At 31.1% G+C, this 15,547-nt stretch overlaps 1 protein-coding gene across 2 annotated transcripts; it reads left to right on the top strand.

Moving 5' to 3' along the window:
• Positions 1 to 501: 501 nt before the first annotated feature.
• Positions 502 to 12,571, top strand: LOC140672382 (sodium- and chloride-dependent GABA transporter 1). 2 transcript variants are annotated; one of them, XM_072904505.1, is made up of 11 exons: positions 502 to 853; positions 3,579 to 3,884; positions 4,526 to 4,660; positions 4,771 to 4,899; positions 5,210 to 5,345; positions 6,032 to 6,403; positions 6,764 to 6,980; positions 7,663 to 7,815; positions 7,934 to 8,137; positions 8,383 to 8,553; positions 8,687 to 12,571. In XM_072904505.1, the coding sequence occupies exons 2-11, from the start codon at positions 3,584 to 3,586 to the stop codon at positions 8,822 to 8,824; spliced, it is 1,956 nt and encodes a 651-aa protein (XP_072760606.1). In that variant the 5' UTR covers positions 502 to 853; positions 3,579 to 3,583; the 3' UTR covers positions 8,825 to 12,571. The 2 variants fall into 2 exon arrangements, with proteins under 2 accessions (XP_072760606.1, XP_072760607.1); XM_072904506.1 differs by having other exon boundaries at positions 3,548 to 3,884.
• The last annotated feature ends 2,976 nt before the right edge of the window (positions 12,572 to 15,547 follow it).

Raw genomic sequence — 15,547 nt, 5'->3', positions numbered from 1 at the left:
GATAAAGAAGCAACATATTGATATTATTCACTGAATCTCCTGGAAATGTGTCACTACTTTATTTCTTTGAATTTTACAGTTTCAAATGTTAAAAATATTTCTATGTACTTTTATACATCCTACTTTTAGTGACAATATATATATATATATATATATATATATATATATATATATATATATATATATATGCGTGTATTTATTCAGAGAAGAATATTTATCTTTTATTGAAAACTGATTATAGCATTATTACTGAGTTTTTAATACATAGAGTTAACAGCAGTAGTTTCCTTGTTAATGTCTGTAAAAAAAAACGTACAAAGCACAATGTTATTCTAACGAATTATCTTTCTCAGTCTCTTTGATTATTTATTGAGTAAAAAAATCTTGTCGCACCGCCGGATCCCAGGACTCCACCACTTATTGTTAGCTTTGCTGGCTGGCGGGGATGCGCACGAAAACGCGCATGCGTTCGAAAAGGGGTAACATTCCCCATCTTGAACCGTGGTATTATTCTGTAACCACATCTCTTGTGGGGTAGGTCGCAGATATTCCATGACTAACGCGTCGATACGTCAAATAAACCTCGTCTATTCCGAAAGTGCGCTTTATTGAACCTCTGACAAGTGAATCCGCGTGAATCATTCGTGGTTTGATTCAAGTCGAGAAATCCTCTCGAAAGCGCTCCAGAAGATTTGATCCGGAAGCGGACTTTCGGGCGTGAGCGATTCGCAACGTCTGCTTCCTCAAGCAATGTAATGATTACGCGCAATACCGGATTTTACAATTACAATCAAGACAAAACGGAAAATTGACGGTCACGGCTAGTGTTTCGGAATTCTTAACGCATTCTTTGGTAAGAGAACATCATTTGACAAAATTAATTAATTTTTTTTAACAGGATTTTATATTTAAATATTAATTTTTATTTTTTTAATGCTCCCTATGCAATATTAACTTTTACCTGAATTCAAAATAAATGTTATCACAGGAAAATTATCACACATCAAGATACAAACTGTATCTAGCTTGAGAATATAATTAGGCTTAAGTGTCAGAAAATGCATGTATTATATAACATTACAAATTTTTAAGAGTAACATTGTTTTTTTTCCTTCCAATTAATAAATTTGATTTAATATTGTATCTTATTCGATAAACACATGGATCGTGTAATAATTAAGATTATATTCGTACACGACCTACGCCATTCAATTGACGACCATGTATTTTTCTATGCGCAGTCAAGCGCATGATGCAAGCATCCTGTATGTTTCGTTTGTTGTAATTATGGCAAGGAAGTGAACACTATGCTTGGGATATAATAAATTAATTAATCATATAATATTTTAGATATTAAAGGACATTATTATCAAATTTCTTTTAATGTCTTTTTTATTATTTATATATTTTAATATATTTACTGGCCACTATATATCAATCAAATGTTGTATTTGCATTAAGTCAAATGCATAAGTTTGCAAACTATAAAAGTGTACATTAAAAAAAAATCAAATGTCAGAAAATATCAAAGTTGAGTAACGTAATTCGCGCTGATAATGCCGGATATTTAGTTAATTCTACGGAAATATCATTAGATTAGTGAAAAAACAATAATTTTCTTATTTTCTTCCAGAGTTAATCACGCACAATAAAATACTATTTTCAGGTCACATTATACAATATCGTGTTTTAAGGTTCAACTTTTATATTTCGTAGTTTTTCTTTCTCCGTATGTTTTCTTTTTTTACACAATCTCTCCCTCTTTCCTACTAATCTAAAGTATTCATATATCCTAATGCATCCTTGTACAATCACTGTTGTGACGCAATTGCAATTCGATAGGGTATCATCGAGCTTGGCGTTGCGTCGCATCCGAATTTACGGCCGAGGTTCACGGTCCACGTGTATACATAGACGCGATGTAAACTTGATATTGATTTTGCGTTCAGCATCCGCGCATAGAGCGCGCGCACGATGCGCACATACAAACGCAATAACATACACTCACACACATATCCGCATGTGCGTACACTATTTTGCACGTGCACCCTCTTCATCCGCAAAATCCCGAATTGGGAGAACTACAATGGAGAAAAAAGTAGGGTGGTAGAAAGAGAGAGAGAGAGAGAGAGAGAGAGAGAGAGAGAGAGAGAGAGAGAGAGAGAGAGAGAGAGAGAGAGAGAGAGAGAGAGAGAGAGAGAAAGAAATATTTTGGAAAGAGGGGACTTTTCAATGAGCGTACATGCGTTCTCGTGTATACGCGTGTGCCGAGGATAATGTACGCGAAATGGTCGCGAATACGTCGAGTGAGAAATTGTTTGCATAGGTCCAGTTCCGATCAACGTAGATTGAGAAAAAATCTTTTGGAAGATGTTTTATATATATAAAATCCGCTGGCATTAATTTGGATTAAGTAAATATGATTAAATAATTATATACATGTAAAGCTGTTTCGTTTTCTTCTGGGCTATATTATCTGCAAAAATAGAAAAAATTTTATAACAAGTATCAACTATATATAATTTGAACTAAATGCGTTGGCGATACAGAATGTTAAATGCATAAGTTTTATATTATCATATATCATTAACATCAATCATTTACGCTATTTTTAACAATATTTTAAACATGTTGTAAATACCTGTTTTAGTTATGTTTTGAAAATTTATTCAAAACATACCCATGCTAAAATATGTTTATGTCATGTTACTTAATATTATGATATTCAAAAGGTCAACGTGATTTATATGTATTCTGTTGGAAAATCAGAGAAAGATAAATGAAGCGGAGGCGGTTACTAAAAAAAGTAAATTCCAAATAATACTCGTAATTGTTCAGTTTACAGTTGCGTGTCAGACCTTATCGGAACGTGGGCGGAAAAATTGTTTGAAATTATATTTATTAAGATACATTACTATGAATGCAATAAAGGTCACAATCAAATACTGATATTGAAGAAAATATGTACATTGTGTCATTGACTTTTCAGAAATTTATATTGCAACTAAATTCATATCTGCTAAAAAGAAATCTGTATGTTGAAAGAAATTTCAGATATAAAAGTGAATGAAAAAGAAATAGGAATTTTTGCAAAAATTTCTATAAACTTGTGAATTTGTCAAAAAAACTTTTCTTAAAAAAAAAAAAAAAAAAAAAAAAAAAGTATATCAAAAAATAAATTCAAAACCTCTTTTAAAACTTTCTCTCGGTCTAATTAATTTCAAAAATTAAAAAAATTCAATTTTACAAAATAAATTAGCTTGTGGCTTTTCATTTTAATCCATTTTAATTTGTCAGAAAAATTATAAAAAGAATAATAATTTAAGTGAAGTTTTTTTTCACATTCTGTCAAATGACAGCAATCTTTTGCTATCTTGCATAATATCGCGTGTGTCTCTTCTTAGCAGAAATGTGCCTTAAGTATAATACGCGTATAATAAGAAAAATAGAACAATTTTATAATCGATAATATGAAGGTCATAAAAGAAAATTTACATTTCATCCTTTCATTATTTTCAAGGACTGGTTTCTCGTTCCCTCTCCATAGATATTCAGTGTCAACTTTCAACGCGTTACAGGCTCCATGGCGGAGAAAATGTACTACTGGGGCGAGGAGAAGGATCAGGTCGACCCCGATCAGACCTTCATAGAGTTCAAGGCTAAATCGGTGGGGACGGACAAGAGACGCGAACCGTCCCGCACTGTGCCCAAGATGACAGTATCATCGCCGCAGGGTAAAATGACTGAGATCGGTAATAGGGAGGAAGATGCCGAACGCGGCGGATGGGACAATAAACTTGACTTCCTGTTTTCTTGTATAAGTGTCTCCGTCGGGTTGGGGAATGTTTGGCGATTTCCCTATCTTTGCTATAAAAATGGCGGCGGTAAGTCGATTTATAATATACCAGATTTACATAAACAATCTAAGCGGTCGTTTTAAGTATTAGACTCCTGAATCAATTTATGAATTCATAATTAGTTATATATTATCAATTTTATTTTTATTATTAGTTTTATTTATGTAATTAATTTTATGAAATTATGTATTATTGTATTATTATTTGAAGATAAATAATTATTATGCAATAATAGAATAGAGAATATTTTTACAATTAAAAAAAAAGGAAAAAACCAATTGTATTAATAAATTAGTTTAACTCTTAGGACTCTTGAATGTTATCCTATTTGCAAATTTCATTAAGCTTTAAATTTGCAGCTGTAAGTCGAGGAGCAGACAGCGTTAAATTTCAGTGACATCTGACATCCATAATTACCCCTCTAGTTTACGAAGTCATATTATTCTTAATACTATGAAGAAAATTGCGTGAGCTAAAATATAGTTTAGCGTTTGCCGAGCTTAATTGCAACCGCGCTGTTAATTATTTTTTTTTTTTTATGTTTCTATAAAAACAAGTATCCTAAGATAGAGGAGAATAATAGTTCATAAACGAGAGAAATTTATTTTTCCAAATTGAATGTAAATTAATTAGTCATTATTTTCATTTATCTCGAAATTTTATTACAGGTGCTTTCCTAATCACCTATGGTATCGCGATGCTGTTTTGCGGAATCCCTATATTTTTTCAAGAAGTCGCTATTGGACAATATCTTGGAGCTGGTGGAATGTCGCTTGTTGGACAATTATGTCCTCTTTTACAAGGTAAAAAAATTACTTTCTAATATCTTCAAATTAAAATTATGACTATATAAATGCTATATAAATGATGATAATATATTAATAACACGTAATTTATTATGGTCGTATTTCAGGTGTGGGATATGCTACGATGACTATTGTATTCTTCCTCGATGTATATTATTGCATAATTATTTCTTGGACACTCTTTTACCTAATAAGCACATTCGTGAATTTACCAAAAGTACCTTGGAGTGGATGCGGTAAGTAACATTTTTTTTATCCCTTAAAAGTATTTGTGACACTTATTAAAATTATTCAACCTTGAAAAAAAACATACAATAAATTTTACATCTTTATATTTCGTATAATAGTATTGCTCTAAAAATGAAATAATGATTAGAGATATTTAAAAATATCATCTTTTAATTGGGTTTTTTCTATTCAAATTTAATATTTATATAAAGTTCTGCGACGCGAGATATTATAGACGCATCTTTATTTACACATTTAATTATGTTCTGCTTGCTGTATAGAATATCTTGTATATATGTAGAATATTATTTTTTTCAGGAAATTGGTGGAACACGGATGATTGTTTCGATGCTGAAGATAGCAAAAACACACATGGACGAATAAACTGTTCTAAAATAACATCTGCCGAAAATACTACCTGCCATCATACTACGCCGGTAGAAGAATACTGGGAGTAAGTAAAACGCATTATTAAGTAATTGTTGTAATATATAAACGAAGAAAATAATATATGAAAGAAGTGAAAACGAAAGAAGGGTTAATAATTTTTTTTTTATCAAAAAAATATATACGTATATTTTTTGAATTAGAGAATTTTCAAGACTCAGCAATTTTGAGTTAAATAATCAAAGTAAATATACAGGCATCGAACTGTCCCTTCCGAAAATTATAGTACCGATGATGTAAGCTTGAAAGTATCAGGAGATTCACATGGGACGTAAGAATAATAAGAAAATGCGATATTGATTTTCTTAAAATCAGTATCGAAGCAAATTCGTTTGCGTGCAAATGCGTTTATGTAACATATTTATATCACCAATATTAATCTCAGGAGAACATGTTCACTGCAAATTTGCAATTTATCAATTTAATATAAACTCAATATAAATTAATTCCATGAAACGATAAGTAAAACAAGCAATCATCGCGATTTTTACATAAGTATGTACTAATTGCATAATGTAATTTAAATTCAATCTGATATTGATATTTACATCATTTGTTCTTTTATCATAAGTACTATCTGCATAAAGTCATGGTTAAGATGTGTTAATTATTGTGTTTCTTATTTATCTTGAACACATTGATATTAATATTTATAAGATGAAGTGATTACAGAAAATGACGTTACATTTTCAGTCAGCGAGTGCTTGGCATCACGTCCGGTATCGAGACTATCGGAAATATCCAGTGGGAGCTGCTAGGCTGCCTGATTGTCGGCTGGTTGCTGGTTTACTTTATCATCCGGCGTGGTCTACATCAGAGCGGTAAGATCATCTGGTTTTCAGCCTTGTTCCCGTACGTGGTGCTTTTCATTCTTTTGGGAAGAGCGGTGACGTTGGAGGGCTCGTACGACGGTTTGCTTTACTACGTGACGCCGCGATGGGAGGAATTGCGCAATCCCGGACCTTGGATAGACGGTGCTACCCAGATCTTCTTCGCGTACAGTATCGGTACCGGTGCCCTGCCCGCCCTAGGCTCGTACAACAAGTTCCATCACAATTGTTATAGGTAAGCGATGTAAGATCCTTGCCTGGATCACAATTATCGACAAGATATCGAGTTTCAGTAACAGCGTTGGCTTAGCCGTACGAGAAGTAATTTTTCGCCAACAAGAATGTCGAGGCAGTATTTAATCGTAGAACTTAATTAATATTCTCGATGCTGCAATTGTCGGGCTCGCAGCTCCATGCCGATTTGAATAATCCATCGCTACACGTTAGCCGTGTCAGATCTCACGTTGGCCTTATTTATGCATAAATTGCGAGAATTGCATATAATGACTTAGTAGCGCGTTCTATATTATTTTTAATCACACGACTCTCTGTCGTCGCTGCTGGAGTCTTTCAAAAAGGGAGTTTTGTCTTGCAGAGACGCAATAATCACTTGCGTAGTCAATACCCTGACGTGTCTTCTGGCCGGTTGCGTAACATTTTCGATACTGGGTCACATCGCCCTGGAACAGCAAACGCAGGTGTCCGAGGTCGTCAAGAGCGGGCCTGGTCTTGTGTTCCTCACGTATCCCGAGGTCGTTCTGAAGCTACCCGGTGCTTCGTTGTGGGCCATTATATTCTTCGTGATGCTGCTTGTAAGAAATTGTTATTCTGATGACGGAATCGGCTGTCGCCGTCTATATTTATTATGTGACGTACATCGCTGTAAAAAAGAGTTTGAACACGCATTGACGCCCTCAGCAGGAAGAGTCTTTCGACATGTCACAATTTAACGTCGAACTGTATTTTTGTGCTATTTTTGTGCTAAAGAAAATTGTGAAACGTTCATGAAAAATAATGTAAAAAATATTTTTAAAAATTCAAACGATATTAGCAAATATTAACAATTTATGCATAAAATTCTTTCAAATAATATAATTAAAATTTGGAGTATGTAATATTTTATTTTTTACAGACATTTCACAATTTACAAATTTAATGTAATAATTACTTTAGTCAGGCTTGTTCAATTTTGTCCCTAAAAATTTCAAAAATCTGCGGTCTAAAATGTAGATCACATTATATTATTCCCGTAGTTAGTTTTTGTAAGAGTAATTAATTAATGATAAAAATAAACTGTACCATAGTAAAAATCATATTCCTAACAAATCATTAAATGATAATTTTGATGAAATATTGTAGACGCACATATATTACAAGTTATAAATTTAAACGTAGATTTTGGAGCAAAGGTTAAGCATGGGAAATTAGAATTCTCTCAACTTTTTGCATAAATGTAAGATGATTATATACGAATCGATTCGTCTCTCCACGCAGATACTCGGCATCGACAGTGAATTTTGCATCGTGGAATCTTTCATAACCGGTATGGTCGACTACTGGCCGGATACACTTCGACCTCATAGGATCAAGTTTACCATCGCTATCTGTTTGATAATGTTCGTTCTGGGAGTTCCAATGGTCACGAACGTTAGTATTCGGCGAACCATATGTCGATAAATCGACACGCAAGGAATCAATATATATATGATAATAAAAATTTGCACGCTGAAAAATTTAACAAAAATCATTATGTTACTTTTCACAGGGTGGAATTTATATTTTCCAACTGATGGACTTCTACTCCGCGAGCGGTATGTCCATTTTATGGGTGTGTTTCTTCCAAACGATCGCGATATCATGGATTTTCGGAGCAAAGAAATTTTGCGATTGCGTGCATCAAATGATGGGCATTCGTTTGAATAAATTCTGGTACATATGCTGGGTTCTATTTGCGCCGGTGATCATGCTCGTGAGTATAATAATAAATTTACATCAATTAAAACATCCAAAGTAGATTCTCACAAATTGTTATACTTCAAAGATAATTAATTATGTAAATTAATTCGCACAAAATTATTGTGAAGTAAAGTAAAAAAATTAATAAATAAACTAATACTAAGAAAACGAAAAAACTAAAAATATATAAAGCGTATACTGTATTATATGCAATATATAGCGAAAGTTTTCTCAGTTGCATTTTTTCTTATCTTTCAGTTCATCTTTGTATTTCAAATCGTGCAATATAAACCACTCAAATATGGCAGCAGCTACGAGTATCCGACGTGGGCGGAAATAGTGGGAGTATGCTTGAGTCTTTCATCTATGATATGGATTCCAGGTTATGCGTTGTATTATGTAATAATTACGCCAGGATCGTTTAAAGAGGTAAATGTAACGACGTTTGCGTGTAAATTGCATGCATACGAAAGTTATCTGAAACTATTATCGTAGGATAATAATAGCCATAGTTATTTTAATCTTCTTTGAATCGCGAATATAATCTGTCATTATTTTTTAGAATATCCAGAAGGGTCTGCAACCGAATATAAAATCGCATGCAAAATTACCGAAAGGTGAGAAGTCGGCCGTGATACCTATGTCAGAGAGCAGCGCAGGGTTAATTACGAAAAATAATAGCTTTCTGAGTCAAACATGATTGACGCTAGCGATTACATTTAATTCATATATTAGGTTACACTTATCGTAAAAATAATATTTATAGTGAGATAAATAAAATGAAAAGAGTCCAGTACGACTGGACATTAAGTAGTAATTTGTGTCAAAATGGACGCGTGTCAAATTAATCGGTTTCATATAGTATGCTCAGTTAGGCAGCGCGATCATTATACATTATTATTTATTAATATTAAATTATATGGTATTATATTCATTTAATAATGTATTTCTCTGGTAAGGATGTCAAAGATTCTCCTTAATTCCTTAATAGCTGGTCAATTATAACATTTTAATATTGCAATAGTCTTCAATTATGTATTATTTAAAAAGAAGAGTTTGTTTCATAAAAAAAGAAGTTTTGTCCAAGGATTATAAAAAATATAATATATAATTTTCCACGCATATACAATATATATAAATTTATAAAAAAATATTCAAGATTAACATTCTCAACAAACAAGAATAATTTATTATTTTATTAAAAAATTGATTATTTAAATTTATTGTTAATGACACCAGTTATTAAAGTTTTGAGAGAGAAACTAAACTAACAAGAAAATTACTTAGGGATCGCAATTAAATGATTCGTCTGTGTTGACCAAGCTGATAAGATAAAAGGTATAATAAGAGAGAATATTAGAAGCGTGACGGTTTACAAGGAGTACTTATAGAAATAATAATAGTATACCGCGCTAGAGAGAGTGTGTATTCAGATACCTATTTATGGGGATGAATTAAGAGAAGTATATTTTTATATCGCGATCACATGTCGCGATAATTATATGAATTTTTAACAGAGAGGGGAGGGGGTTGTTTGGTTGATAATTCGATTGGTTTAAAGGAATTGGAAAATTCTCATATTGAAGAACGACGTACGAGTTCTTGGGATGAATAGAAATTTACATTTCTTATGCCCGCCCAAAATGGTGCATTTATGGAGTGTTCAAACGTTTACAAGTTCCGCTTGGTGAGTGCATTAAAAGGCTTTCTGCAATTCTACGAATTAAAATAGAGGCGTAGCGTACAGAGAGTTACTGACAGTTACTAATTATATTCACAATATACTAAAGTACAAGTAATAAAATAAAAATGTAATGTAATTTTGGTATGTGTCGTATATGTCGTTTCGAAGTGACTCAATGCATTCACTGAGAAGAGATATTTTCAATTCCAACTAGTCTAATAATCAACTGGACCGTAGCAGGATACAGAACGTCTCTATCATAAAGTTTTAGCAGTTTATACTGCACTCAACTTCGACAGCACAAATATTAGAATTTTTTTTTCACGTTATAGTACGATTATAATAACGCATTTATGAGGTAGAGTAGGATTACAATGTCATGCATAAATTCTATTGATTATTTGCTCGAAACTGAATCATTTATAGCGCATAATACTCTGGCAAAAAATTCTTCCAATAGCAATTTTTGTTTTAAACGCGCGTTTAAAACATATAGAAAACTGATTTAAACTTGCAATCAATGTAACAAAGTATTCAGTGTCTGAGACACGTCTGACAGTATTTTAGAAAACGTTAAAGTTAAATTTAGAAGGATATATATGTTATATATAAATATATAATTATATATAATTATATATATATTGGGAAAAATTGAGACTTTATTCGATGAACGATGTTATCCAATTTAATCTTCTATATTCCACATAGAGTTTTAATTTGTTCAATCTGTTCAAATATGCGTCAAAAAATATGGCGCATTTCTACTTGGAAAAAAAGTGTAAAAAATATTTTAAGATATAAAATTGATTTATCTTTTATTACCGCTAATTAGATAATAATAATTATTATTATTTAAATTTCTATTGTTTCAAATATTTGTTTTTTACGCTCACGTAAAGATATTTTGTATGATAATTTTATACGAGAAAGTTCTCATTTGCTCGAAATACAAAAGCAATAACGTACGATACGAAGCGATATGCTTTTTCAACCGGCCTAATTCATTACGAATATGTTCTCTTATTTAATCCGTATAGAGTAATCGCGAGCACTATTCGTCGAAGTGTTACAATTGTTGATACTAAGGGATACAATACTAAGGGATATATGGCTGCGATATTCGTTTCTATTTTAGTACCATAGGATTGCGACGCGAAGTACTTCCAATAGTAAGCTAAAAAACGAACGATATTATAAGCCAGTTGGATCTGCGTTGAACAATGTGCGTACATAATGGCATGATTAATTTGTAACTTTATTTAATAGTTTACATATCGACAGAGTTACACGATATACATATTTTACAATGGTTTAAAACGATCACTGCTTGCAAACGATAATATTGGAGCGAAATACATATTTATATATACACCGGACGCGCATGAATCTCAATCATTTGATTATTAATCGACAAATTAGCCAATGACACGCGAACATGAAAAAAAAAATTTTTCCATCCATTATGAGAAAACGTAACACTGCGTATATGTGTTTAACATGGCAAACATTTGTTCAGCGCATGATAGCGTAATAACGTATCTCCACCTAACTGTATCTGTAAATGTATTCAATGTGACATATACATAAGCGCAATTGAAATGGCAGGAGGGAAATGCGAGCGTAAATTTCCGCGATTATTCTTGCACGGCAATATCTGCATACACACGTTATTGTCGAACGCAAAATGACCGCATGTGTTTGTCGACCGCATAGCTGACTCGATTATGGCTCGACGAATCACTGCTAGAATTTGTACAAAGAATGAAGCGTGTTATACGAATATTATATTTCTATATACGTATATACATTACGTTTTATACGATGTATAGTGATATATATATGTATATAATTGTGGGAAAATCAAAAGCTCTGAGTCAAGGCAATATTGTTTTTGTAAGCGGAAATTAAATGCATTTACGACGGGGAAGAATATCTTTTTCCTTTTTCAATATATAAAAAAATATTCTGTAATTTAAGTTTGTCGCAAATTTTGATCGAATCTTTAATTCTCGATTATGTGTATAATATACGAGAAAAATGTTTTGTATCTCTTATTATTGAAATATTTATATAATTATTATATAATCGTTTATATGTATGAATAAATTTAATTTCAGGTTTCTGCTACGTTTTACTAAGAATACAAAATTTCGCCTAGTACAAAAATTTATTTAATTCTAAATATATGTATATTTATTCTATCATTTTCAAATGTAAATATTCGACATACTTTATCACGAAATGATAATCTTATCAGTATTTTTACATTTCCGCAGAATATGTATTTTTGATTACGATAAGTAAATTGTTTTATGTAGATTTATTTCAAAATTTTAAAAAGGAATTTTCTACCCAAAATTAATTTTCTTGTTCGTGCAATCGTATCACGAAATTATCATTTGCTTTCTCATGTATTTATAATATTTATCTTAAAAGCTACACAGATATTTCTGTGCTTTATGAATTTTTGAAACATATAACGAAATGAAACGATGAGTAAGAATTTTGAAATAAATTTTTGGGAAATCAGATTGCGTGATCTCCGAGTCGTAATGTTGAACGTGCTCGAGGACTGACATTTGTTTAAATTCAATTATTTTTCGAGCGATATATGCGTTAAAAGCAATGCATTATTTGCGAATGTATACTGGCTTAATGCATTGGGTGTTTCACATAGTTATAACATTATGTATATGTTTCCGACTAAATTGTATCCATATATGTACTCGAATAAATATTAACGCCTATTACAATGCGAAATAATTTTTCATATTTTCATAAATTTATGATAAATACTTTTTTCTGTTGTATATATATATATATACATATGATTTCTGTTATTGTTGTGTGCCTACGATTGTCTATACACATAATTTATGGATGTTAATTATATTCGCTTTCCTAACGTTCATCAGTTGCTTAATGACTATTTCAGATACGAATTACAAATTGGAATTCCCGCAGACATTATTCGCACCAAAATTTTGATTGCCAATAGAATTGCACACATCAGGATTTTGCATAGCAATTAACGAACGTGCACGTAACAATCCGCAGTTTCGGTAGTACAGATATTCGTAATGAATGATTGTAATGCTTTTGTAATATCCCATCACTCGACGCTGATGCATAGTTTACTAACAATGCAACGCAATGCCGAAATAATTACGTTAAATGAAGACAAAATTTTCAAGCAATAAGTGTATAAGAGCTCTTCTACAATCTAATTTCCGATGCATTGCAATGTTTTTCTCTCCTTAACCATCGCGAGTTTCATCAAATAACGCAGTCGGAAATTTGTCGTCTTTTTCGTGTCGAGAGAGGAAAAAAAATATAGCAACTCCGTAAAAAAATATATCCGGTTCAAAGCTTTTCACATAGATCATTATTGTAAAATTATTGACATCGTCGTATTTCAAAATTACGATTAGAATCGCGTGGAAATCGTCCTTCGTACTACAAGTGATAGCGAAAATATCTCGTCATATTTCAAGTCTCCCTGGTGGTTCTCTTTTTTTCTTTTTCCCGTACGCGCGCATGTGTATGCGTCTGTATGTTCAACCCAGCTTCTTCTCATCTCGCGGAAACGACGCATCGTTTCACGGTGGGTTTTACGACAGCTAAAAGCGACGTGATACGGGTGAGCAAAGTGCGGAAGGCGCTGATGTGTGCCGACTTGTCTGTCACACTAAACCCGATCGTTATGTAGTCTTAAATTTTGCAGTGACGACTATTATCGTGATACTATTGCGCATCCTCCATGGTCCACCGTTCGTAAGTTACATGCCTTTTACGTATACATATGTGTCACTGTTAAAGCTGCCTTATGCTCCTTGACCGCGACGATGTCATTATCCTTTCGTGCAGTTCGCAAAAGGATAATGACATCGTCGTAAACGAGTCAAACTCACTGATGGGCATATTTCAAAGGTAGATTTAAATTTTATTACAAATAATTATTTAGTTTCGTGAAAAAATAAAATATATAAAATTTTGTATATATACAATATATGTATATATTAATTCATAATATATATTTGAAATGTAATAATCAATTAAAATTATTAATTGATACAATAATTTAGAGAATTTTTTTACTTTTCATTTAAAATATTATTTTAAATATTATATAAAGAAAAGAATTAGAAAAATAACTTACAATTAGTAAAACATAAATAAAAACGAAAATAGTAAGAAAGAAAGAAAATGAGTGTATTATAAATTCGTGAAAATATTATTCATATATTTATTATATAATATTGTATTGTATAATAAATAATTTAATTGATTATTAAAATCTCTAAGCAAAAATATTCATTTGAAATACTTATTTCCTGAAATAAAATCTATTAAATATTTTCAATAGAAATTTAACATACAAATAAAAAAATATTTTAATAAATATAAAATAAAGTAATAAGAGAAATAGCTTATATATAAATATTTTATTCTGTATTTCAAAAATTTTTTGTAATGTATTTATAAAATATACTAGACTAATCTTGACAATCAAATATAAATAAAATATAGAATAAAAATATGATTCTGTGGTTTATAAAACTTTCAAGTAAAAAATAAAATGTTAAAAGTATATGATGAGATGCCGAGTGTACTTTTTATCCCTCTAATTTTGCTCCTCCCCAATGTCCTCTAATTTTATCCTACCATTTTGTCTCTGTAAGACTTGAAAAATTGTATGGCTTGAAAGTTAGCATATATATACAAAATGTCCTATTCGCCACTTTTTTGTATTAAGTAGAATTGATGATATCAGAGAATAAAACAGAAATAGTCTTTCTTTTAAAAAGGAAACAAAAACAGAAAGAGAAAATAAAATGTTTAAACTTTTCTGTAATACAAACTTTATATATTATCTGTGTTATACAAATTATGCAAAATAATTACTTTTAATATTAATAATAATATGAAATACGTATGATAAATAATTATAATGTATTAAACTATATTCCTATCAATATATAAATAAAGATAATTTTAAAAATAAATAAATTTAAAATTGTTTTTAAAAATATTTTATTTTATTTTTTATTTTGTATAAATAAATTCATAAAAAATTCACTATAATATATTTAATACATGACATATTTAATTTGTGCCAGTTTAAAATAAATTTCACACGTTTTTGACTCATGTTTCATAATCACGTTAAATTTCGCTAATAAAATTAACTTGGTCTAAAATAAACTTAAAAAGAGCGAATAGCAGTTTGTTACTATTCTCAGTGAGCGCAGTTATAATGTTTTTCTCTCGTATTCTATATTAGATATAACCTGTCCGTTAAATTTAGCTATTGGAAATCAGAGCAAAATACATCATGACCCTGTCGCGTTACAGAATTCGTATTGAAAAGATAGTAAAGCTACATCCCGCCTTCGATTCTCTTCGTGTTCGACTTGCATTTTGTGAGCTGATCAAATCTGACATCATGCAGATCCGAGAAAAGTGCTCGGCACTGATTCTTTCTTTCTCCATAAATGTAAGCTACTTGAACTAATCAATTCTTACACGGATTTCACTGCAATTGAGCGACAAAAATACGTGATTTCTCTTTAAAATAACAAGAGTTCCTGATTATAATTTTATATTCAATAATTTGATTCAATTTAATATGATTCACTTTGTTGATTACATAAGAAAATCACAAAACTCCAGAAATACCCATATTATCGTATATTTTATAATTAAATAATTAAATCTGTAATTTAATCTGCGCTTCAG

This window comes from Anoplolepis gracilipes, chromosome 13, assembly GCF_047496725.1.
Source record: "Anoplolepis gracilipes chromosome 13, ASM4749672v1, whole genome shotgun sequence".
Classification (NCBI taxonomy): Eukaryota; Metazoa; Arthropoda; class Insecta; order Hymenoptera; family Formicidae; genus Anoplolepis; species Anoplolepis gracilipes.
This window is presented reverse-complemented; position numbering and strand designations above follow the sequence as displayed.

Excerpts from the sequence above, each read along its gene's own strand:
- LOC140672382 (XM_072904505.1), top strand. The coding sequence starts at position 3,584 with ATGGCGGAGAAAATGTACTACTGGGGCGAGGAGAAGGATCAGGTCGAC. Across the intron at positions 6,981-7,662 it reads TATTCTTCGTGATGCTGCTT|ATACTCGGCATCGACAGTGA; the intron begins GTAAGAAATTGT and ends CTCTCCACGCAG. Across the intron at positions 8,138-8,382 it reads TTGCGCCGGTGATCATGCTC|TTCATCTTTGTATTTCAAAT; the intron begins GTGAGTATAATA and ends CTTATCTTTCAG.